The sequence below is a fragment of the Megalobrama amblycephala genome, linkage group LG5 (genome assembly GCF_018812025.1).
Source record: "Megalobrama amblycephala isolate DHTTF-2021 linkage group LG5, ASM1881202v1, whole genome shotgun sequence".
Classification (NCBI taxonomy): Eukaryota; Metazoa; Chordata; class Actinopteri; order Cypriniformes; family Xenocyprididae; genus Megalobrama; species Megalobrama amblycephala.
In genome coordinates, this window is record NC_063048.1 from 32331404 (window position 1) to 32359401 (window position 27998).

At 37.0% G+C, this 27998-nt stretch overlaps 1 protein-coding gene across 1 annotated transcript in view; it reads right to left on the reverse strand.

The window, feature by feature from the left end:
• mboat2a (membrane bound O-acyltransferase domain containing 2a) overlaps nt 1-25769 on the reverse strand; it is an 83865-nt gene extending 58096 nt beyond the window's left edge. Inside the window, exon 1 of the mRNA XM_048191878.1 lies at nt 25422-25769. Coding sequence (XP_048047835.1) covers nt 25422-25499 — 78 coding nt within the window. The 5' untranslated portion in view covers nt 25500-25769. The remainder of the gene's footprint in view (nt 1-25421) is intronic.
• Nucleotides 25770-27998: the final 2229 nt, after the last annotated feature.

Sequence of the window (27998 nt, forward strand, 5' to 3'; positions counted from 1 at the left end):
AAGCCTCCTGATCAGCCGTCAGTTGCTAAGCAATATGAACGAACTTTTTCTTCTAGACTAATGGTGAGCAAATACAACAGATAGAGAATTAAATTCAGCGCTTTTATTTTCAACATGCACTCATTCATGTCTGTTTTATTTAATTCATGTAAAGTTACGTCTTTATTGGGGCAGGACATGACGAATTACACTACGTGACTCAATGAGTTCGTCTCAATTGTTTAGAAACAAGCTGCATAAATGAACTATATCAGGAATTTATGTCTCAGATCTCATTTGTGCATGTCTGTTATGTTAAATAAAGTTGATTAATTAAAGCAAACCAAGTAGAACATATACTTTACCAGTGCACTGAGTTGTTGTTGACTGATCTCCTCAGACGCCCGGGCTGCAATGGCGGAAATCTCAAAACGGCCACAAGATGGCGCCGTAAATCGGCGAATCCGATATTACAAAACCGATACCCGATTATGGAAAAATGCTTAAATATCGGGAAAAATATCGGTAAACAGATACATCGGTCGATCACTAGCGTTGAGCATTGTGGCCAATCACAGTCATATCTGTTGAGTGTGTGAACACAATGGCCTATCAGAGGTGCTATTTAGTAAGTTAGTCAGAATCCCCTTATAGTTAAGTTCACCCAAAAATGAAAATTATCCCATAATTTACTCGCCCTCAAGCCATCCTAGGTGTGTATGACTTTCAGTCAAATGCAATCGGAGTTATACTTAAAAATAATCTGTCTCTTCCAAGCTTTATAATGGGAGTGAATAGTAACCGATATTTTGAAGTCCAAAAAAGCACATCCATCCATCAATCATAAAAATAATCCATATTGCTCCAAGGGGTTAAAAAAGAACTTCTGAAGCGATGGGTTTTTGTAAGAAAACTATCCATATTTATAATTTTATAGACTATAATCAAGAGTAGACGCCTCTCGCGGTTCAAACAAATAGCGCTGGACAACTAACTAAAGCTCCTCCGACATTTCTCTTTATAAATTCTCATTTTAGACTTCTAATTTGTGATCGTATTTGTTTTGCTTTATCCTCTGCGCTTCCACATTCGTCAATATGTCATGTGTTGGGTCAAAGTTCACTCTTCTGCCGGAATTGACTCACATATGGAAGCCAGTGAATCTAGTTTATTTTTATGGATATTTTTCTGACAAAAATACATTGCTTCGCTTCAGAAATTCTTTATTTACCCCCAGGAGCCATGTGGATTACTTTTATGATGGAAAGATGTGATTTTTTGGGCTTCAAAATATCCATCACTAATAAAATATCTGTTACTATTCACTCCCATTATAAAGCTTGGAAGAGCAAGAATATTTTTTAATATAACTCTGAAAGACGATAGTCATATACACCTTGGAAGGCTTGAGGGAGAGTAAAATTATGGGATAATTTTCATTTTTGGTTGAAATAACCCTTTAACACCTGTTTAACTTGAGCTGCACACATGCAAATCCTTTTATTATAACCAACAAAGTGTAAACACTATGTAAAAAAGAAATTTGCTGTACAATTAAGACAATTTTTTTAAAATTATAACGGGAGTTTTTGCAACAATTCAGAATAGCAAGCTTGCTCTTTAGAGATTGACAGCCTTAGTAATTCTAAAGTGAAGGATCTTCTCTTGCTTTCTGTGTATTACCCATTCACAATCTGAATACAAGTTTAGTTTTCATGCTGCTAAGCACCCTGCAAAGTTTCTGGATTGATAACTGTGTTTAAATGTGCAACTGAATCAGAAACTGATGATAGACAGTGATAACCAACGGACAAGACAAAACAGGACAACATTTTCTTAATTCAAGTACTTAATTCAAGTTTTTGCTCTAGTACAGAGAACTGCACAATGTTACTGGTATTGGTACAGACTACTGAAATTTTGGTAATTTTGGTAAGTACATTTTTATTTTTGGGTGAACTATCCCTTTAACAGCCTCCCTCATAGATTTTCAACACAAATAATTCAGTCAACAATTTTTTGCATGCTGTTTGAGCTGCAAATGTTTAGAGAGTTATGATCAACAATCTAAATAGCATTGGTCTCAGCAATAAGGACACAGAGACAGAAAGAGAGACAGTGATGACAGATTTTGTCCCCCTTTGGCTCTAAACCATCTCTCTTTGCAGAAAGCCATCTGGCTTTGTTTCCACAGACACCTTCAGCCTTTCAGCTGAGAGAGAAATATATGAGCAAAGGGACTTTTGGGAACAGAGAGAAACAGAGAATGACTTACTAAAGGTCAATATTAAGATCTGGTCACTGTGTGCTGAGTAAATATCTCTGTAAAATGTAAGCAATCCTTTATATTTGAGGGGAAATGTGTACTAACATAAAGGGTGAGTACTAAGTTCACACTGTACTAAAGCTCAAACATGGGTTTCTAAATGTGACACCATTAGGGTTAGGGTGTTGAAAAGAAAAATGTCAACAAACATGCCAAATATAGATAAAGGAAACATACACAAAGACACTCATACTCAATGATTTAAACTAGTCCATGGATCGTGAATTCAAAAATAAGTGACAATTCAAGTCAGATCTCCTTCTCTGCCACATCATTCCCAGTTTCCAAAGTCATTTGTGAGAAAAGATTAACAATTTTTGCAAGGACCCATTGTTTAACTGTAGTATCTGTATAATACTGCCTTCACGTGTTCTTGGAAATTTTGATTTCCAATAATGTGTATTTATTTGGAAATTTAGTAGATATTGTCGAATAAAGTCGTTATTTTTGTTTTGTTTTTGCGCACAAAAAGTATTCTCGTCGCTTCATAAAATTAAGGTTGAACCACTGTAGTCACATGAACTGTTTAACTATGTCTTTACTAGTTTTCTGGACCTTGAAAGTGGTAATTATATATTGCTGGTTATGGACGAGTCATAAACCTCTCGGATTTCATCAAAAATATCTTAATTTGTGTTCAGAAGTTGAACAAAGGTCTTACAGGTTTGGAACAACATGAGGGTGAGTAATTAATGACAGAATTTTCATTTTTGGGTGAACTAACCCTTTAACTATCGACATGGTTAATTACAGTAGTATAACCACATGAGGAAACTGTAACTGCCATAATTAAAGGTGCCATAGAACGTCTTTTCAAAAGATGTAATATAAGTCTAAGGTGTCCCCTGAATGTGTCTGTGAAGTTTCAGCTCAAAATACCCCATAGATTTTTTTTAATTCATTTTTTTAACTGCCTATTTTGGGGCATCATTAAATATGCACCGATTCAGGCTGTGCGGCCCCTTTAAATCTCTCGCTCCCTGCCCTCCCGAACTCTCGAATATAAGTGCAGTTATACAGTGCATAAACAAAGTTCACATAGCTACTATAACCCTCAAATGAATCTTTACAAAATGTTTGTCATTCATGCTGCATGCATGCATCGATTCCTGTGAGTATAGTATTTATTTGGATGTTTACATTGATTCTGAATGAGTTTGATAGTGCTCCGTGGCTAACGGCTAATGCTACACTGTTGGAGAGATTTATAAAGAATGAAGTTGTGTTTATGAATTATACAGACTGCAAGTGTTTAATAAATGAAAATAACAACAGTCTTGTCTCCGCGAATACAGTAAGAAACGATGGTAACTTTAACCACATTTAACAGTACATTAGCAACATGCTAACAAAACATTTAGAAAGACAATTTACAAATATCACTAAAAATATCATGTAATCATGGATCATGTCAGTTATTATCGCTCCATCTGCCATTTTTCGCTATAGTCCTTGCTTGCTTACCTAGTCTGATGATTCAGCTGTGCACAGATCCAGACGTAATACTGTCTGCCCTTGTGTAATGCCTTGAACATGGGCTGGCATGTGCAAATATTGGGGGCGTACATATTAATGATCCCGACTGTTACGTAACAGTCGGTGTTATGTTGAGATTCGCCTGTTTTCCGGAGATCTTTTAAACAAATGAGATTTATATAAGAAGGAGGAAGCAATGGAGTTTGAAACTCAATGTATGTCTTTTCCATGTACTGAACTACTATGCCGAGTTAAATTCAATTTTTGATTCTAGGGCACCTTTAAAATAAAGTCTAAAATCTAATAAATGTATTATGAACCTTCAGAATTTCTGTCAGAATACCACAAATATCATATTAAATTCCTGTTAAACATTCATATGAAGTGATTAAATCTGTATTTACGCAGCTTTACATAGCTGTTTAACTGATTATTTTATGCCCACTGCATTCATTTTCTTCATCTTTATCTTTCATCCTTATCTATACTCCTTTAAATATGAACAGAAACAACATATACTGTAAAACACCCATTAGCCTTGTAGCTAGCACCAGCAATTTCACAAAACAGACAGATGACAAATAGTGTGATGAGGAGGAGTGAGTGAGTAGTGTTTTTAGAAAGTGTCTCTGGAGTGGAAAATTGACCGGCAAGTCATGTTTACAGTCAGTATCCCTGACTACACTCAGGTAGTTATGAATAATCACGTAGCATGGCCTCTGGGGTTAAAAATAGCATCAGGTGAATGTAGGTCTCACTCAGAATAGACAAAAATACCTTACAAGGAAACAATACATTCAATTCTATAATAGAGGATTAGGGCCGAGCAATAATAATAATAATAAAACCATCGAGATTAAAGTCATTATTAAGCGAGATTAAACAAGTCGAAATAAAATGTTGAGAATAAATATTAAATTGAGAATAAAGTCATTATGTTTTGAGAAAAAAACCTCATTAAATTACACATATAAACACACATTTGAACAGTGTCATGTTCATTGCATACTGATAGAGGACAGAGTTGGATCACTTAGTCAAGCTATATTTTAGGCTTTCTTTTAGTAATAAGATACTATCAGCTTTAGCTAATTATAACATTTGTGTATTTGTCGGTTCAAGCACAAGAATTTTGTGCGCTTTCTGTGTGCACGCTATGGATGAAGGAGCCATATGCACACCAGACGCAGTGTGTTCTCAAGTTCAAGGTGGCGATGCAAAATAGTGAATCTAATCACCATACAGACAAAAAGTTCACTTCAAGAATGAAAAAAGTGGCATCGATGTGTTTTACTGTAAATGTGCAAACAGAAACAAAAAAGAAAATCTATAATCTCTACACAACCACAGGTTTACAGGCTTATTAAATAGGCTACACAAAAAGAAATATAGGCTATCGAAAAATGTCTATACACACTCTTCCAGCCTATAGGGTGAAGCTTATATATGCACATAGTATGGTTTATTAATAAGGTATGTACAGAATTTTATCATTTAATTCCACTGTCTTAGTTTGTACATTAAGCCACAATATCGGTTTTCTTTCTAAGGCGCGTTATGGAAGAAAATGCTTAAAGTGTAATTAAACGCGTTTCGTTCATATGCGCTTATTTGCACATAGTATGGTTCATTAATAAGTTGTGTACAGAATTTGATCTTTTAATATCACTGTTAATGCATTAAGCCACGTTAAACTTTTTGACTAAGCGATCCAACTCTGTCATGTCTTCTATCAGTATGCATGAACATGACACTGTTCAAATGCGTGTTTATTCTCAACATTTTTCTTGAAACATAATTTTAACATTTTTATTCTCGACATTTTATTTAGACTTTTTTTCTTGAAATTTAATTATTTTTTTTCTCAAAACATAATGACTTCATTCTCAAAATGGAACGAGTTTATTCTCAACGTTTTATTTCGACTTTTTTCTCGAAATTTAACGAGTTTAATCTCTCTTAATAGTGATTTTAATCTCGAGATGGTTTTATTTTTTTATTATTGCTTGGCCCTAATCCTCTACCGTTCAATTCAGTAGGGGAAAAAGAGGCCATACCATTTAGAGTGGTCTAGTCTGGCAATTAGGTCAAGATATGGTTTGGAACATGGTTAACGAACCAGCTCAACTAGGCCCCCAAAATAGACATGGTGGTCTACCAGCTCTAACCAGTTTGAACAAAATGGATCAACATTGGTCAAAACAATTTGTAGACCATTTGATTAACCGCTTTAAACCAGCTTGAACCAAGCAGAAGTTGGTTTTGTTGGATTTTCCAGCAGCAGGTATTGTTTTCATTCTGACAAACACCAGCTACTGTTTGAATACGAGATGTAAAGATTTGGCATGAACACTAGCATCAATATTTTTAATGCTGTTCAATTTCATTAGCCTTTAGCTATGGGTTTAAGAAGCTTGACAGCCTTTGATACAGACTTTCATGGAAGAGATTTATTGGTTGTTGCATCATCCTTTCACGACTCATTCAGACTTGGTACATCAGCCCCATTTTGGTTTTTGACATTAAATAAGGCGGAAATTCTGACTAAAGTCTAAAAACATTTATGTGATGGCCTTAGAATTGAAATCATAAGCTAAAAATAGCTAATTCCAATGGGTGAAACAGGGCCATTCCAACAAGTGGCCCTCCAGATCCCCTAGAGCCTCAAATGTGAGGACATTTTTGTCTCACTAGAGAAATAAATCCAAGTTTAATCATACATTATTTCATCGTAGCAGTTAGTTAACAAACTCTATTAGTGTTAAAACAACTGAACTCAAAATCTATTGCGTGTACAAATTCTGTAAAAGTGAGTCAGCTCAGAAAACATGCCACAAAATAAATAAAAATGTAAAAATAAAATCCTTGCAGCATGATTCAGACATCAGATTTTGCCAGTAAGAGTCAAACTCAGGTGCAAGAGTCTTCAAAACAAATGAATAATGTAGAAAGACGCTCACTTCAATAATTTATGGGAATGTAATATATTACTGGTAGTACAAAAAGGGAGGTTAGGCACTCATTTGAGTTAAACAGGAAGACATGCACAACCACTTCAGAGTGGGAAATCAATATCATTCAACTGGTAATCAATATCATTGCAATAAGCGATACTAAACCTAGAGCAGTTAAGCTATCTGTGACATTACCAGTCAGGTTTAACAATGACAAAGAGCCTTGGCAATGATTCCTGGCAAAGAGGAAAGAAATGCAAGGCATTGATTCTTATTCTGTTTCTCTTATAGCTGTAAACCTCAAACAGTATCAGAAATACAATAAAATATGCCCTATTCAGACACGTTTCAGAGAGGTTGGTGGAACTTTTTGCATTTCTTTTATGCATCTTTGCATGAAATAGGCAAATAAAAAGAAACAAATTTAATCAAACTCTTTAATCATAGATGTTGATTTCTGAAGGATCATGTGACACTGAAGACTGAAGTAATGATGCTGACAATTCAGCTTTGCATCACAAAAATAAATTATATTTTAAAGTATATTAAAATAGAAAACCATAATTTTAAATTGTAATAATATTTCACAATATTATTGTTTTTTCTGTATTTACTATGAATTGACTGGTAGTGTATATGCATGTATTTATATATATGTTATTATTTTTATGTTATCAATTGTATGCTTTTTATTGTATTTTTATTTTGAATTTGAGGTGCATTATAAATTATATAAATAATATAAAAATTATATGACCAAAGTGACTGAGAAAAAATGAACAACATTATGAGCATTATGAAATTATGAATACCGTGAAATTATCATGGAATTACCATAGTACATAATACATATCCAAAAACGATGGCATTTTTTGGTAGTTTTTTGTGCATGATTTTTTGAAATAGTATACTACTTGTGAACAGAATTAACAAATGCAACATGCAGAGAGAAAAACCTACCAAACTAAAAATTCAAAAGTGCAGAATGGCCAAACAAATTCAATTAGTCTTGGTTTTTTTTTTCCTTTTAAAGCCTCTCACAATTTTATAACAAAAAATATAAAGAAAACTCCCTAGGACATGAAGCCCATCATGTTCACACTGTAAAACAAATGGCTTTTATTTACTGAGCTACACATTTTAACTGATTAAATGCTACACCCTACAGCAAAACAGTCTCAATTGTGCTTATGTTTTATGATACAGCAGCTGTTCCATTAACAAAGCAGGGGGTAAACAAAACTTGTTCCATTTGACAACGCGACACAGCTCCGCTTTGGGCCTCACATTTGGTATCTAAGCAACCAACTGCTCAACAGAGCACAACTTCGCCAAAAGGAAACAGATCGGCTTTGAGGAGGGACATTAAACTCCTCTGACAGCTCCTGTGGCAGTGTGGAATGCTGTTCTTTTGAGACTGCCAGTAACAGGCCTGACACATACTTCTACACAAGGAGCAATCTCAATCTCCCATCAGGGATCAGTTATGGAGCAAGTAACCAGTTCTGGATTTCCAAACCTACAGGAGAGTTATGTCTGTATTGATGCCTTCTAGAATATGGGCACTTCACCTTCTCACACAGATTGGAGAGAAGCACCAGCACAGTTGTGTCACGTTTTAAGGCATCATAAATGGGTAGATAGCTAATGAGTGTCTGTTCCAGACACACTCTGTCTTAAAGAGATAGTTGATTTACTCTCCCTCAAGCCATCCTAGGTGTATATGACTATCTTCTCTTTCAGATGAACAAAAAAAAAGGTGCATTCATCCATCATACAAGAAATCCACACGGCACCAGGGGGTTAATAAAGGCCTTCTGAAGTGAAGCAACGTGCTTTTGTAAAAAAAATAAATAAATAAATATCCATATTTAAAACTTTATAAACTATAATAACCAGCTTCCGGCAGATGTCCATACGCATCGATTTTACAGTGAAAGAGTGACCTCTGACCTGACGCATAACGTACTGATGAACGCAAAAGCGCGGAGGATAGAGCAAAACAAAACACCGGTCTCTAATTAAAAGTCTAAAATGAGAAAATTAAGGAGAAATGTTGGAGGATTTCGATATAAGAGGAGCTTGAGATTGTTGCTCAGCCCTATTTGTTTGAACCGCGAGAGGCGTCTAAGCTTACGTTACTCCTACATCCTACGTCGCATCAGAAGTTATTCTTTTGGAGTAAATTGATACATATTTTATGATGCAATGTTGGCATGTCAACCAGACAGTTACTGTGTCGGATTATTTACGATATTATTGTATGTGTAGTATTAAAGGATTAGTCCACTTTTAAATACACTTTTCCTGATAAATTTACTCACCCCCATGTCATCCAAGATGTTCATGTCTTTCTTTCGTCAGTCGAAAAGAAATGAAGGTTTTTGAGGAAAACATTCCAGGATTATTCTCCTTACAGTGGATTTCAATGGCTACCAACAGATTGAAGGTCAAAATTACAGTTTCAGTGAAGCGGAAAGTACGTTCAAGGCGATATTTTGTTTATAAAGCATAAACGGTTGTACTCATCTGGTATCATTTAAAGCCCTTAAAGCTGCACTGAAACTGTAATTTTGACCTTCAATCTGTTGTTAGCCATTGAAATCCACTGTAAGGAGAAAAATCCTGGAATGTTTTCCTCAAAAAGCTTCATTTCTTTTCGACTGACGAAAGAAAGACTTGAACATCTTGGATGACATGGGGGTGAGTAAATTTATCAGGAAAAGTGTATTTAAAAGTGGACTAATCTTTTAAGATGATTTCAATATTTAATTTTTCAAATATCATTTTTTAATAATACCAGTACAGTGTGACAACCCTAATTTTTTACAATCAAAAATTGGTTGATGAAGTGGCACAAAACTACTTTCAACATGACACTCATGGCGTGAGGCGCTGAAAAAACAGCAATAAGTAGCAATCGTGTAAAATGTGTACACAAAGCAGCAATTAAAAAATTAGCAGCAAGAATGCAACATGTGAACAGCCTTTAATATATGAACAGCCTTTAATATATGAATGTGCCATTTTGTCTTGTTTTCATTATTAGTGAAACATAAAAAGAATATTTTTAAAAAATTGACATCGTTACAGCAGATGATCCAGATTGAAAAAGCTCAAACACAAAGTAAGGTCTTATCATGCCTGTTAAAAAAACAACGTTGTACTAAAAAAAAACTTTGAGAAAAAGAAGTCAAGGTAAAGATTATGCAAAAGTCTACTTCATGGAGAAAAAGAACAAGCCTGTCAAGTCGGGCCTGCCAAACCCGCGTGTGGCACCTGTCGTTTCCCATGGGAATCTACTCTGTACTTCATTTTGCACCTGTGTGACTCTCTAGCACCTCCAATGCAAATGTAGCAGTTTGCCGGCAGATGCCTCCTCATCTCTGCTCCTGGGCTGAATGTATTTCTTCCTGATTTACTGATTCACTTGGCAATCCATCTCTAAAATAGGTCCCGGCAAGGCAGCAAATCCAACTTTACTTGCAGTCAGAGATAAGAGGGTAGTGTGCCAGAAGTGTTCCCAAGATAAGCCACATTTCCTCCAGAGTGTTGCTCGAGCTAACCTCCAAGAGACAAGTACCTATGTTCAGTACAATTCATGATATAGCCCATATTCATTTCTGTCTTTGACTATAAATTGTAAATTTAATTATGTTAGCATTGCTAAGGTGCTAATGCTAATTCAATGACATATGGCATGTGACTTTAACATGAACAACTGCACGTAAGGTGGGGGTGAAGAGGAAAAACAAAAACACCAAAAGGCCTCCTTTCTCAAGTCAAATGTGTTACATTTTCTAAAGATGGGTTGTGCTTGTCCTTGAAAGTCATTACCATGCTAAGGTAGTTATGCATGTTATTAATAATGTTGATAATTATTATTATTATATTAAAGGATTAGTTCACTTCAGAATGAAAATTTCCTGATAATTTACTCACCCCCATGTCATCCAAGATGTTTATGTCTTTCTTTCTTCAGTTGAAAAGAAATTAAGGTTTTTAAGGAAAACATTCAAGGATTTTTCTCCATATAGTGGACTTCAACAGTTACCTTCATTTACAGTTACCAACGAGTTGAAGGTGCAAATTACAGTTTCAGAGCAGTTGTGACCTTTCCAACGTGATTACGTAACATGTGGCGCATCGTAGAGCCGTGCAAGACAAAAAAAAATTTCTTAAAAAGTATATATATATATATATATATATATATATATATATATATATATATATATATATATATATATATATATATATATATATTAGTACAGTTCAAAAGTTTGCATCTTTTGGACATAGACATCTTGGATGACATGGGGGGTGAGTAAATTATCAGAAAATTTTAATTCTGAAGTGAACTAATCCTTTAAGTAACGTAAGGAGGTTTCCAGGTCATTGATATAAGATGTTTTGGCTGGTTTTTAGTTTCCTATGCTTGTTTTTGGCTTACTATCCAAAAAGAGCCCACTCCCAAGTTTCTATGATATGGCTCAGATCCCTCCTTTAATGTAAAAAATTAGATGATCCAAATTGAGGGTACAAGATTCATTGGCTCTGTGTGAGGCCCAAAATAAAGACAGACAGAAGCAGGTTTCCTTCTAAATTTCATCCACATGGAGGAACAGAGACTGAGATCAGAGAGCAGCAGAGGCGGGAACAGCCTGTCTGCTCTAGTTGAACATCAAACACGGCTTTTCCAGCCAAACTTAGCCTGAAAAACAGTTGAGAAGAGAAAAGAGGGACTAAACAATACCCGGATAACTTACTGCATTAGCAAACAGTGGACACTTTAATTTCTTATAAGGCCAATGAAGTTGAGGGGCTATCAGATAAAGCTAATCAGATGAAGATAAAGATCAAAAAGCTGAACAAATAAAACAATAAGTACAGAGGAAGTTCCTAGTAGTCACGTCACACATGTTCACAAATTCCAGCATGTTTTATGTCCAGGAATGTAATTCTACAACTGCATACCTACAGGGCATAATTCCTCAACAGGAGAAGCAAGTCCTTGCGCTGCATACTAGAAAAGTACATATAAGCAGCCTTGGTAAACATGTATACGACTCCTTTCAAAACAATTTAAAATCCCTATGCAGAAATTGAATGGGAAAAATATTTCCAGACCCCAGACTGCTGAAATAGTGCAGGACCAATGCTCTAAAATGAAAAAAAATAAGCAACAGGGAGCATCTCAGATGCACATAGTTACAGTGTCCATTGTCCTACTGTATATAAACCTGTAGCTGCAGAATGGAGCACGCAGCATCTCCTGCTTTCAAACACTTCACCAGACACAAAAGACTCCTGTCACTGACAGCAGGCTTCGGCTACGTCCCTTTATGTTGATCCAATGATCACAGCTTCCTTGGTCAGCTATAAATAACCCTCCATTCAAGCCTGCCCTGCATGACAAACGCCTCCTATTCACCCTGCCTCAAACAGAATACAAAATTAGCCGAATAGCTAACCAATACCAAACCAATGCAAACTCTCCCTTATGGATGCAAAAGGTGATTAATTAAACAAGTGTCTCTGACGTTTCCTGTCAATTTCAACACCTCATTTTGGAAGCCAAAAAGTAAAGCTAGTCAAAATGAGAAAAGGATGTAAACACCCACCATGAACAACAAACACCATCTTATTGTCTGAGGAAATGCAGGGAGGAACTAGACCACATTTGTTGAGTCACATACAATATGACTTGTCAGTTCTTCAATGTGAGTTGCAGCTGATGAGTGTACACTAACAAGTAAGCTACTAGCTAGACACGTGTGATGTGTGATGACCAAGAAATCCCAAACTATTTATTGTTCCCAGAAGCTAAAATCAAGTTAGAATTATTTTTTCAAAAATATACTGTAAATGATGCTGACATGGAACACTAGAAGTGGGACTTTAAAATGTATATTCAAAAATATATAACAAATAGACCAAAAAAATCAGTGTTGCCAAGCCCACAGTTATTTCCTCCAAGAGTCCTAAGTACTGTGCAAAATGAAAGGATGGAACAGAGGGTTGGAGTGTTTGGGAGGATAACCGAGGGGTGATATGAAGAGTAAAATGCCACAAAAATCAAAATTTTAAGATTTAAAGGTGCAGTATGTAAGATTTCTGTCCGCTAGAGGTCGCTAGAGGCCTATTCAAAACAAAGGCGTAGCTTGATGACGAAGTTTGAGCGCAGAATCTTGGGACATGTGGTTTTCACCTCAACAGACGTTGCAAAAGAATAGGGATAGGACTCGGGAAGAAATCATGCTCATGGACGCATACTACTACTGTAGTATGAAGCAGAGCAGGACTGAGTGTTGTGGAGCTGAACGAGGCCGCTGGAGCGATTGTGCAACACACGCCTCACAAGCAGCGGGACTTTTATTATGCCACAGTCGCTGGTGGCGCTTCCGCTTTTCCGATCATGAGTATGAGGTAACGCAGCTCTGTTTATCATATTAGATACATTTGAGAGTGTTGAAAATGATGTTATAACGTTACTCTGTGCATTAGTTCGGCGGCTGCTGTGAGACACTTTTGCACACTGCACAAGGTAGGTCGATTATAGAATATCATATTAAATGCTGGATGGCTTGTGTCGATAAATGGCATGCAATTCATTTTAAAACGTATCGTATGATGGAGAAAATTCTGTATTACTGTTACTAAAAATAAATTAAAAATAAATTTGATTATGCTATGTTAGCTACTTCACAAAACAGTGTTTTTCTCTGAGGCATGGTAAAGCATGGTACTCGCAAAAAAATCAAGAAAATTAGATTTAAACAATAAACGTGTTGAGCTATATAACAATAATTATTTTTCTGTCTATAAATATATCAAAACAGTTGTTCCCTTGCCTATTAAAACATGTAAATATTAAAGCGTCTTTAGTGTTTCCATGGTTTCTACAAAATAAAACCGGAAACCGAGGGTAACGCGGGTATGACGCAATTGACAGGCGACTCCTCACACGTCCCAGAGCCTTAGTTAAAATTGCAATTTTCACACCCTTTACAAATAGTTGCAAACATTTGGGATATTGTAAGTAATCAAGTGAACATATATAACACTGGCCTAGTGGTTTTTGGATAGTTTACTGCAAATATCTTACATATTGCACCCTTAAATAAATCTGAAAGCTTTTCACTTATTCCCAAATATTTAAAACTCTGTAAAGAAGATCTGAAAGGTGGAGATGCTAATAGGTATATCAAAGCTGCATTGATGGGCATTAATTGACTTTTACTCAGATTTAACTTATATTATGAAAATAGACCAGAACCAAGATAATGGAGGTGCCAGGGTCAGACACATATAACAAAAAATCATCCACGTATAAAGACAACTTATGCTTCAACCGTCCCCTTAGTATGCCAGCCATCGCACTGGACCTGACAGCAACTGCCAGACGCTCAGTGGCTATTGTTAATAACAGTGGGGAGAGTGGGCAGCCTTGTCTAGTTCCATGCCATGACTATAATAGAAATACTTAGGATATTTATTGTTTGTTCATAATACAGGCCATGGGAGACCTGTATAAAGCTATGAATTATTCAGGAAAATAAGTGTGTAAAACAAATATAGCCATTCGACTCGACTCAGCCCTGTCAGCATCCAAGTCTGGCCTGGTGAGATTATGATTGGAAGAGCCGACTCCAAATATCTCGCTAGAACTTAAGCTAATAATTTCACATCTGTACAAAGGGAGATGGAGCGATAATTAATGCATTGAGAAGGATCTTTATTTATTTATATATTTATTTATTTTTTGAGAATTAGGGAAATAATAGCTTGGCGTAAGAAGTGCGGAACTGAAGTGTAAGACTCATTGAACATGTTAAGCTAAAGATGTGATCATTTAAAAGAGAATGTATTAAATTCTGCAGGAAAGCCATTAGTAGAAAGCCAAGAGTAGTCTTAATTTCATCCCACATAAGGGGAGCTGCCAAATTAAAGATGGTATCAGGATCAAGATTAGCAAGATTGCTGTCTGTAATTAACCTTAGTTACTGCTGCTATGTCCGACAAGCCATGCTGCTCTCACGCCACACTTCACGTTCTCACGCAGTGAAAAATACATTGCGGAGCAAAGAGGACACTTGCAATGCACTGACAGACGAGACAGAGCAGGTCACTTTTGCTATGAAAAAGTCTCAACTTTAAAATTTTGTCATTTTTTTTAAAGAAATTCTATCAATAAATACTGTATTGGCCTTAATATGTCATGACAGATCACTGTAGGGCGTCAGTTCAAGCAGCACATGAACCGATCATCTCTTCCTACTAGATATAGCATGAAATAAACATGAACATCAGAAGGTATGTTGTGAATACATACCATTTTTCAAGTCCACCGACATTAATCTACCAACTCTCCTGTCTGGTTTATTTGTCAGACAAAATGGCGGATTTGGCGTTATGATTAGTCATATCGCCTGTCAGTCAAACTCCCGACGAAGGGTGAATTGCGATCGCTCCTGTTGTGTGTCCACAATCTGGCAACCCGTGTGAGCGTCGAGTCTGAGGAGGAGGGGGTGGGAGCGAGGCAACAACGCTCTCTAATATTTTGAATTTGGACTGCAGTATCTATTTCAACCACTAGCTGTCAATATTACATACATGATGACGTTTACTGTACGGGAAAGCCTCTAGTCCCATTTAGCTAACCTGTTAGCAACCGACCTTTTCAAGACATGAAAAAGCATTAAAAAAAAAATCATATTACTGATGTATTTATGTTGTAGAATAAAACTTGTTAACCACAGACTTTGTATCAGGCATTTAACCAAAAACCCAATGACTTTGAGATGACTGAACCGTACGTTCAAAAATGCTAACTCATTTCCGGGTTTTGGGACTCATTCCCGTGGCACTCCATTGTCTTTGTTTCCTTCTTTCTTACTCAGCTCACATCTCAGCTCTCCCTATTTAAATGACCATTAATGTCTCTATTTATCAGTTTTCTTCAATGCTGTCTGCAATTCTATGATCCACCTGGGACAAAGAGCATCTGCTGGAGAAGACTATGGCATGCTGATTCAGACACAATTCTCCATGTGTGTACTTTCAGCAGTTGGACTTCAACCAAGCTTTTCCATCTCATAATGAGTCTGCACAAGGAAAAGGGCTAAACGTAATAGGTGTTTTTGCAAGAACCGCTAAATCAGATCACACATTCAAGTAAGGGGCACGCTGACAATTTCACCTTACGAGCTGTAATGACTTACAATCAGTGTCTGAAAGTTCTGGTTGCTAGGATACATCACTGCCACAGAGGCTGGAAATGAGACTGATAACAAGTCACAAAGAAAGAAAAGCGACTAAAATGAGATTAATTTCCTTTTCATATCAGCTATGAGTCATGACACGCAAAAGTCCAAAATAACATCACACCTGAGCATTGTCAGCAGCAGATGCCATCTGGAAGAAGGAAAAAGATGCTGCGTGCTCTTAAAAAGACAGAAAATTACTTCATGATGGTCTGTTAGCATTACTTTTGGTTTACGTTTCGGGTTTAGACCAAACTCTTAGAAGAAAAGCTTCTATATAAAACCTTAAAGGGTTCTGTCAGGCGCTTCATATATAGAACCTTTTAGGGGTTCAATTTATGGATTTAGTTTTAATTCATTTTTAATTAAATTTTATGAATTAAACCATTTGTAAACTTTATCACCAGAAAAAAATAAAATAACCCATTAAACATGAAAGTATTTTGCAATCATTTAAGACATTTCTCTTTATATAGAACCTTTTTGGCATAAAGTGTTCTATATGGAACCCCACTGAAACTTTTGCTGGCTGCGTTTCCATAGCAGTCTAAAGTACAGTGAAGATAGTCCGGTGATGTAGGACTGCGTGCGACTTTCCAGTTCCTGCTGGATATCGTGCTCCACATACATGCTTAATAAAGCCTGAACCTCATCGTCAGTCGTATTTTTTAAACTCCATTGTTGATTCGAATAGCAAACAACTCTTACCGCACGCACCGCAACAGACTTTTAAAAATGGTGGTTGAAATAAAATGCTGCGTGGAGTCAACCAATCAAAATGCTGCGTGTTCAGTGTCCAAGTCCCACCCCCGAAAGTTCCGGAACTTTGGAAAAGTACTACCTAGCAAGCAGGTACTTTCTGAGGGGGATTTTTTTACCCGGAACTTAGACCCTGGTTCATGCAGTGGAAACACACTAGCCGTGTTTCCACTGCCGGGCCAAAGGCGGGTGTGCTAGTGCGTGCCAGGGCCGGTCGCGTTTCGACTGTCACTTCTGGGGCTTGATCGTGCCTCTTCGGTGCTTCCTCGGTGCCAAAGGCACGGGTTTTTCGGCCCGCCGAAAACCTTGGTCCAAAGCGGGCCAGCTGGGGCTTGAGGCGCGGTCGAGGTGAAAGGCGGAGCTAATCGTAGTCAGGTCATGGTCTACACGCTGAAATGGGTTGGGTTGTGTGACGTTTGATTTTTAGATCAGCGCTGCGGAGCTAGCGAACCGACAGTGGAAACGCAACTTGATTTTGGCCTCGGTGCCTAAGGTCTGTGGCCATAGGCCCAGCCCGGCACGCTGTTAGCCCTGGCTCGCACTGGCCTGACAGTGGAAAAGCGGCTACTGAGAACCTCGCCAAAGTTCCTGGGTAAAGTTCCTGTGGTGGAAACATGGCTATAAAGTAAGGTCTATCTGTAGTGTATTCAGGTACAGAGATGTAATAATTAGGCCTGAATTTAAATAGCACTATAGTTTTCACTGTATAAATTAAATACAGAATAATCTTTGTTAAAGCTTGTTTTTTTTGTTGTTTTTTTTATTATTATTAACATTAATGACCCAGGTATTTAAAGGTTGCTGTCACTTTAAGGCCGAATGCACAAATCCAATATAATGACACACATCCAATTTTTTTCTCAAATCTTTACATTCATTTAAGACAGGGGTGTCCAAACTCAGTCCTGGAGGGTCACTGTCCTGCAGAGTTTAGCTCCAACTTGGCTCAACACACCTGCCTGGAAGTTTCTAGTATGCCTAATTAGACCTTGATTAGCTGGTTGAGGTGTGTTTAATTGGGGTTTGAGCTAAACTGTGCAGGATAGTGACCCTCCAGGACCGAGTTTGGACACCCCTGATTTAAGACATAACTGATTATGTTTTTGAGAATACTTGCTGAGACTGGTATTTTGACATCATTTTGTGTGTATGTGTCTGTTCAAGCATGTGGAGATACAAAAGAGGAATCAATTCGCTGTTAGCACGGTCTGAAACACGCCTCTCTGTGTGCGTGGCTGTGCTGTGCGCACAGATAACAGCGTACGAGTACTGAATCGATGAATCAACTACGATTCGTTTAACCCCTAGCATAGAGTGGAGCATCACACCGCGCAGTGATAATGGCTAGAGTGAGAGTGAAACCTGAGTGCTGAACACTGAGGGTTGGGGCAGTATATATATTTTCGGCCTTTTTTCTTTCTTCCAAAAACCAAAAATGCCATTTTCAGCTGATAATTTTCAGCGGCCAAAATTATGGTGAAAATGCTTTAGAAAGCAAGCCTGTTGGCTATACAAGATAATAATACAACATGACAATAATGTTCTTTCTAGCTCCTGACAGTTCCAGCTGATTGGCTGATTGGCACTGATAAAATTATAACTTTACAAGTACATCTTTAAATTTGGGCCTGTGCTCACAGGCTGAGATGAGTAAGTAAGTAAGTAGTCATTACTCATGCAACAAAAGCTTGAACTTTAAACATCATCCACTCATTCCTGTTCTTGTTGAGCAAGCAGATTCATTGTCTTTTGCCACTCTGGATGACTTCCCATTCTTGTAAATAACTCATGTTACTTTAACATACTCTGAAATGTCACAATCTTTGTATAAAGATTAAAATTAATTAGAGATGTACTGATAAAAACACTGATACTGGGGGGGGGGGGGGGGGGAGTATAAATATACTCCAAAAAAATTCTAAATATCTTATTATATAATAATATTTTGTGTTCCACAGAATACAGGTTTAGAACAGCAGTGAATGATTTTGGGTGAACTATCTCTTTAAGAGTGCTGAACAAAAACAAATAGCCTACAAGAGAAAAATCCAGAACTGGCATGCTATAGCAAAGTGCAAGAGCTGTAATTATCTCCCTCTTATATAAAGCGTCATATCTGGTTGATGAAATCATCAGGACTGACAGTAAAATATGCCTGTCTCTTAACAACTGATTTCAATGACAGGCCTGGAAGTGCTCAAAAAGGAGGGAACCAGAATCAGCCAAATGAAAGACTAGGTACATTCACATCAGAGAAATTACATACACATGTAGATTCCTGACATGTAATGAATTGAATTAGTTGTGTAATTGCTAGGGTTATTTAGAACCAGTTCTATTAAACACACACACACACACACACACACACACACACACACACACACATCATCATCATCTCATATTTTATGGGGACATTCCATAGACATAATATGGTAAAAAAAAATAATATGGACATAATATGGTACAAATCATTTAGATATCAAACATATTTATTCTGTGTCTTTTTCTGTTGCAGCTGAATAACAAAAACCAGTACCCTAAAGAACAACTAAATAAATTTCAAACATTATTAATAAAGACAAGTATACAGTCAGTAATACAATAAGAACAAATAACCAAATTAGCAATAGCACAAATAAAAACAACTGATCAATATTCAGAAATTGAAATCAAATGTAAAATAACACGGCAGTTTTCTTTATAGAAATAAAATATAATTAATCCATATTATAATCCATATTAAAGTTTTAAAAAAAAGTTACTCAGTCAAAATCAGTGAGAGATTTCCTTTGTCTTTTGTTCTTTGATTAACAATAATGAGACGGCAGCAGGTATATTAGGCTGCTGTCACTTTAAGAGCGAATGCACTGATCCAATATACTGTTACACATGCGTTTTCTTTCTCAACTGTTTACAGATATTTTGACAATTTTGTGTGTATTTGTCCATTCAAGCACAAGAAGATGTGAAAGAGAATTCAGTATTCATGCACTATATGAGAGGTGGCTTTTAGTGACTGCCGAATTGAGTTCTCTTTCACGTCTTCTTGTGCTTGAACAGTTTAAAACCACATTAAAATGCACACACATGAATTGATAAGCGGAATTGAAATTAGGGCTGGGCGATGTATCGAATGCTTTTGTCACGCGCATTTCTTCAGTAAAGCCGGTTCCCTGATTACCGCTAAATCGCCATCACCTGCTTTCAAATGGAGCGGCATTTAATAGACAGAGCCGTAGATCACTGATAAGCCACGCAATATCGCGTTCAATATCGATATGTATCGCCGTCGATATTGAACGCGATATTGCGTGGATTATCAGTGATCTACGGCTCTGTCTATTAAATGCCGCTCCATTTGAAAGCAGGTGATGGCGATTTAGCGGTAATCAGGGAACCGGCTTTACTGAAGAAATGCGCGTGACAAAAGCATTCGATACATCGCCCAGCCCTAATTGAAATTTTCATTTTATAACAAGTATCTGATTCCTGACCTTAAGTGTCCGATTCCACAATTGGAATCGATTTTCTATTCCCAACCATAAATGTAAGTGGTTTAACTGTGAGAAGAAAAAAAAAATCAAAAATGCATTAATTAAAACTTCAGCACATCAAGGGAAGTACAACACTACAGTACAACAGTCCCATAAGCAGAACTCAAGCAAAGGCAATTATTCCCAGGAGAGTGCCCATTTAGAGAGAGAGAAAGGATGGGCATATACCTCATGAGAAATCAGAGCTGCGCCTCACGCTCCTGCTGTGCTCACTGGGGTTAGTGCCAAGAGACCTGTGTGCTTCCTTATTACATGCTACAAAACATATGAATCAACAGGTAGTGAACAGAAACCAGTAAGATTTCCGGTGTAAAGTTGCGACACTTAATTTGCGCACTGTATGTCATCGAGTTCAGGTGCAAAATAAGTTGAAATAGCACTGCAATTTTTTTCACTACAAACACACCTCTTTCTATGTAAATTAGGCTCCATATAGACATCATATTCAAAAACTTCTTTATTATTTGGCTGGCTGAAAGTGTGCAACTACATATGCACTTTTTAAAGGGATAGTTCACCCAAAAATGAAAATTCTGTCATCATTTACTCACTCTCAGGTTGTTCCAAACCTGTATAAATTTCTTTGTTCTGTTGAAAACAAAGCAAGATATTTTGAAGAAAGTTTGTAACCCGGCCGCTTTGGGCAACCATTGACTTCCAGATTATTTTTCTTTCCTACTATGGGAGTCAATCGTGGCCCAAAGCAGCCACGATTGAAGGTTACAAATCTTTCTTCAAAATATCTTCCTTTGCTTTGAGAAATACAAAGAAATTTATTCAGGTTTGGAAAAACCTGAGGGTGAGTAAATGACAGAATTTTAATTTTTGGGTGAACTATACCTTTAAAACACAATTGAGGTGTCTAGAACAAAGTGAAGCAATGCTGAACAGTCCCAGAAAAGTGTCAGTAAAGACATTTATAATGTTACAAAAGATTTCCATTTCAAATAAATGCTTTTGAATTTTCTTTTTTCAAAGAATCATTTAAAAAATCATCACAATTTCCACAAAAATATAGGCAGAAAACGAGCGGTAGTGTAATCTTACTACAGACGCTGAATTCAACAGTTTTGCCCATGTGTACGCTGTTACCTGAATGTTTCAGTGAATCTGGTGCTAAAACTTCACAGTTAGCCTGAGCAAATAAACAACATTATCAGCCAATGCATTTCATTCTTAGTGTTTTAACTATAGTGTATTAAATGGCCCTTTTATGAGATTTGGCAGCTGTAAGTGTACTTTCAAGTGTGGACTAGTGACGTAAAACAACTTAATGGGATGTAGTCCATTTGAAGTCTGTGGCCACATATTATACGAGTCCTCAAACTGGCAATTATCAACCTTTGAAAATCAACCAGAATATTCAGAAAGGGCACCGCCTTGAAGCCAAGTGATTTAAAGAGGTCCGTTTTACATAGAACAAAGCATTAGTCACCAGTTTAAAGACCAGAAAGATGCCAGTCACATGTTTAGACTGGTTTCTACCTTCTATAACCATTCATAATGTGTTTTAAAAGTCAAAAGCTGTGTCCGAAACCACTCACTCGTTCACTCATTCACTATTCCCTATATAGTGTATGGCATTTGAGTGCACTATATCTGCATGGTGTGAACGAAATGAAGTGAGTGAATTCGGATGCTGACGTATACACTGTGCGTCGGAGAGCTGGAGCTGTCGCAGAAATGGCTCGACACGATTAAACTATTTTATCTTACTGTTACTTACATTATGCAATAATGTTAATAACAATAACAATCATATAATGACTTTATTTTGTAATCTTACATGACTCCGTGCCAGCTTTGTACTTTCATCGATTGTATAATTGGTTTGTCATGCTTAATGTGTTCATAATCATTATACTATAAAATACTGCAAACAAAAATAAACACATTAACAAGTGTACATAATTTCATTCTTTTTAATAAAGTTTTTTTAGTTTGTTAGAAACGCTCACACTCACAGACGACGTGGTCTTTTCAGCGCCCTCAGGCGACCGTTATGATTTGAATACGCTACAGATGATTAACGACTCTTTTTAAATCATCCACTAATTATCTCTTAAAGTTTAATGAGTTAACAACAATGCCACAGATTATACCTTGCTGTTATAAAAACACATTAAATTGATTTAATGCCTAGGCTACATAATATAATAAAATAATAGCCTATATTTATACCTTATTAATATAATTTAATTTTTAAAATTCATAATGTCTCACTATATTTTAGTAGGTTTCATTCAAGTAATGATTAATTTTGAAAATAGAAAATGAAATTAATGTTAAAGCTGAAATAAAAAGCTGTAAAATAATCTCTGGATTACATTCTGCTTATTCACACACGCTCTCAGCTCTCTCCACATTGAATTTTGGGAAATAGTGCTTCAGCAAATGTACTATTTCGAACGTACACTCGAAATCAGAGAGAATTGTGGGTATAAAGTAGTGAATGAATGTAGGGGATGAAGTCGTTCACTCAGAATTCGGACACCACTACAAAATGGCTGACACCCGATATAGTGGACTATATAGTGGATAGGGAGCGGTTTCGGACACAGCTAAAGTGTGTGATTTCTGTGCTGCTAACATCACCAAACGAAAAAAAAAATAAAAATGTTTTCAAACAAGTTTCCCCAAACACTACCTTCACCTGCCATTGGTTATCCAAACAGATAGCCACGCCCTAAACCCATGCCATTGGTTGACCCAATGTTGCTGTTGCCAGGCTGATTGAGATGCTAAAACAGAGCAAAGTCTCAAAAATCACTATGTTGACACGTTTCCCGGCAAATCAACCTATGAATGGCTGGATTTTGTACAGTAAATACACACTTCACCCTTAACAGGATAGTTCACTCCACAAAAAAAATGATGATTGATATTGAAAAAATAATATTTTGAAATATGTACACAGAATGAAAGTCAGTGGGCTCCAATGTTAGTTGTACTCTAACATGCTGCAGAAGAAAGAAAGCCATACAGGTTTGGAACAACATGAGGGTGAGTAAATGATGTTTAAGTTTTCAGTTTTTGGTGAACTATCCTTTTAACTATAGTGCCCTAAAATGCAAACCAGGAAACCAAGGGCGTTAGGACCTATGAGCTCATATCCTCACAGCTGACTAGGAAATGCCCTTAGTGACAAGGCTATTTTAACATTAACAGTCTCAAATTATACACTGTCATTTTACAGTGCAAAATATCAAACTCAGCCTTGCAACCCACATCTTATGCAATCACAAACAGATCTACATAACTTCACCACAGTGTTGGCTAAAGCTCAAGATGTAGTAATCCTGACAGCTCGTTTCATGTTGTGCTTGGACTGAATTATTGATTCCTGTCACATTAACAAGAGTTCTGGAGTGAAATCGTGTCGGGATAGGGTTTGTAGGCTGACGCCTGCCAAAATCTCATTCAAAAAGGCTGGTGAAGAAGCATGCCAATGACAGAGCAAAGGGCACAAGAGCTGCGGACATAACCAAATGGACTTACAGATCAAAAACCACCTTGTTTGCTTGGATTTTCATCCATGATTTATCTTGACTATAGGTTAATGTCGGAGGAATGATGCCATTATCACTCTAGCTACTGGATCCCACACCCAAATAAGATATTTAACATAAAAGACGTTGAGCAGGTGGGTGTTCACACGTACACACTCCAGAATCACTACATATCTTGACTCATTCTTGCCTGGACTTGCATTACGAGATGGGCGGCAGCAGCTACAGAGGTCAATTGAGTTGAAAAGTATGATATGTGTGCAGCTGGCTTCGGCATTAAGAGCAATGTTGTAAAAATGTGAACGCATAAGTGACTGGCGGAGCTGACACTGTTAATGGTCTTGCCTCTCATGTCTGAATATTAAGAAAATATCTGCAATGTGAACTTTTATTCAGGTTTAACAAACCTGAAAAAAAAATTGTCTTTCAACTAGATGCACTTCAGAACATCTCACTGTACTTGAACTTCTCATCACTAACTGTAATGCATGAAAGCCGGGATTTTAACTGTTAAATGCGATGAATATTTTATCACACCTCCACACTGGTGTAACAGAGCAGCATTGTGAACAGAGGCCGTATAACTCTTGTTTAATGGAGGGTTATGAAAGAACGATGACTTAACCTAAGGCGGCATATGACTTATCCAGAGGCATTATTAATAATTTATCCATACAAGAAAGCTACAATAGGCAGCAACTACATCACACATCTGTTTTGTAAATGTATCCAATATATCAAATCAGTCTGTCAATAGATAATTTGTTTTGTTTTTGTATATAATTCTCTGTGTCAAAAAGTGAGGGAACGAGCAAGTTAATGAATCTTTTAAGTGAACTGATTCAAAAGATTCGAGTCACTTGGATGAATCAAAGCTACTATTTAGGTTGTAAATAGAATACCAAATGATATGAAAGGAAAAACCTTTGGTCTTTTATAAAATATGTACAAATTTCACAGTAAATTACATGGCCTTTAAGTGAGGTAATATCTTACATACAAGCAAACGAATACTGAGCAAAATAACGTGGAAAATAATGGGGAACTGAAACATTTCTCGTCTCGCTCCCTTAACTGAAGAGTGCTTTTGCTTCAGTAATTCGTGTTACAAAGGGTTGTATTTAGGACATCTGTAAATATAATCTCTTCTTTTGCAGAACCTCGCTCTAGCACAGGCGAAATCGTGACTATGGCGGTGTTTCGAAACCTATCGAGCTCCCTACATAGACATCATTCACGAGCGCTCGCGTGCGTGATGTTAGGACTTCTCTGAAGGCGGCTAGATGCCTATAAATCCTTTCTAAACAGATAACATATTTGGTTTACCAACACACCATGTGACTCACTTGTCATCAGACAATATTTTGAGGAAAAATACAGGAAGAAAAAGAGAAACGTAACGCGAAGATGAATTTCAGGCTTGTTATGTTATGTACACTACAATATCATACTAAAACGCTCTTATATCATGCAGTTGTCGGTGGCAGACGTGCCCATCAAATGTGCTGGATTTACAGCAAACGACTCCACACTAGCTAGCTATCTTTGCTAGGCAAAATGACCAAAGCGAAACATAAATCCCAGTTAAAGTGACAGTTTACCTGGTCCAGTGGCAGATCAATAATCGTACTAATTGGCTGCAGCAGTGTGGAGCCTGTGCAAGACGTAGAAGTAGCCATGATTCAGTCCAGCTCCACTCCCTTACAGTCAAATCGCCCAAAACACTGTCCTCTTTCTCTCCCTCTCTTCCTCTCTTTATGGAGGATGGGTGTTGGGAATGCCGTTGTATGGTGTTGCTCTAGTCGCGGACTGTCAGCGCTGTTGCACCGCCTGAACATCAACACAAAGCCCGTGTAGGCGGACTGACTCGCCCAGCCCCTCCATTACATCAAACTATTGCTGCTCAATTACACTTACACACACATTCACACACACAGAGAGAGAGAGAGAGAGAGAGAGAGAGAGAGAGAGAGAGAGAGAGAGAGAGAGAAAGAGAGTGAGAGCGCTCAAAAGAACTTAACTGCCACTCCCTCTCATTCATCTTTCTCAACAGTCCACTCATATTTTTAAACATTTACAACGAAATATTATTTTAATATATATATTTTTAAGACTAAACTTTTGAAAAATATGTAAAAAAAATTAATATAAAAAAAAAAAAAAACATGTAACGTTAGCTAACGTTACATGACTCCAGACAAATCATTCTACTAGAAAAAGAAAGTTCACAATGCTGTTGCAGAAGAAATATAATGTGGATAACATTTAATAAATATTTTTTCGTCAGGTTAGATACTGATTATGAATCATTCAAGCCCCTTTATCTTAACCGCTCTCCTTAACCGTTGCGGTCTCGCACATCCTTCATGTTTGTAGTTTTTTAACATTTTTTATTCGTATTTGTAGTTCTAATCGAATCCTCGTCCACAGCGCAATGTGTTATGGGCAATATTAGCCGTTAGAAGTGTGCACGGATCTGCACTTCGATTTCTAACCGGAAAAAGTATCATCCGGGTATCTTTGGAATACTCATTTCAACATACTACGATTTGGGACATAGGCTACTAATTCTTATTCCGAATACTATTTAGGACGGATAGTATGCGAATTGGGACGCAGCAAACTCTACATGAGGCGGGTCGCCCCCTCATGGCCGCGGCCATGTTGACATCACATGACCAGCCTTCGCAAAGACCCGCCCCCCTTAGTTACTGTTGCTTTGTCTGACAAGCCGTGGCGCAGTGAAAAATACATCAGGAGCAAAGAGGATACTGACAACAGGTCGAAAGACAAGACAAAGCAGGTTACTTATGATATTAAACAAAGTCCCAGCTTTCGGTTCTTTATTGTGTCGTGACAGATTGCTGTAGTGCCTCAGCTCAAGCGGCTCGTGAACCGATCATCTCTTCCTACTCATTTATGGCATCAAATAAACATGAATGAACATGAGAAGGAATGTTGTTTCAAACGCGGAAAGACGTCAGTACACATTTTTTCAAGTTTAAGTCCACCGAGGTTAATCTTCTAACTACCGACTGCTTTGTCGGACAAAATGGCGGATTCGGCGTTCTGATTGGTTAGATCGCTTGTCAATCAAACTCCCGGCGAAGGGTCAATTGCGTTTATAATAATAATCATCATTTCAGCAAGTGCTCAAAGCGCTTTACAAATCATAAACAAGTACAATCAATCAAAAACTAACACAATATACATATGACAAATTAGTTAGGACTGAATACAAGTATACATCATGAATAAAAAAAGCTAAAATAACTTAATATTAAAACGCATGATGACATTAGCTAAATATAACTAATATATTTAACTAACCAGCTCGAATTTTTATGAAATTATGTATATTTTTGGAAATGGATCCCCTACAATACATGCAGTGACAAAATTGGACTGTATTGCTTGATTATTATAGAGGTATTGGAACAGAAATAGTAATTACATGCCTGACCTCTGTGACCTCAATTAGACCCAGAACCGAGATCTGACCTACATGATGTCTATTATTAATATGGCTCTTATTGTGCAGTAAGAGCACCAGACTTTTTTTTCTGAAATATATTTTTAGTGCATCACACCATAGAGCTGTTATGTGAATTGATCCAGTCTTTGAGTTCACTGGTGTGGATCTTTATAAACAAACATGTACAATGACGCCTCAAGTTCAAACAAGAAGCTTCTGCTCGATTCATCTTCAGAAATCTTCACATATTGAGCTTTTGCTTAAGTCTTTATAGGCCTAAAAACTATAATCACACTGTTTCTGGCATAACCAATAGCCTGACCTCCTTTGCCTGCAAGATTACTATGGTAAGCAGTCAAGGCAACATTTCTAATTTTCGTTTAAGCTTTTTTAAGTAGCCTACATAATGTAGGCCTATATTTTCTTTTCTTTTATTTCATCTTTATTTCAATGAATGAAAAACATTTTAAATTTAGTTCACAATAACATCACTGATTTATTTATTTATTTATTGTATCCAGAGCTCAATGGTCGAATTGTTTTGTTTGTACTTTTCATATATCAGTTCTTTTATTATATGCTCAGCAGTCAGAGAGCGCCATCTTCTGGTCATGATGGAATGTAAAAATAATTTAAATATCCCTGTTTTATCACGTCAGTTTGTAATTTATTAAGAATTTAACTTGTTTTTAATGAATTAAAA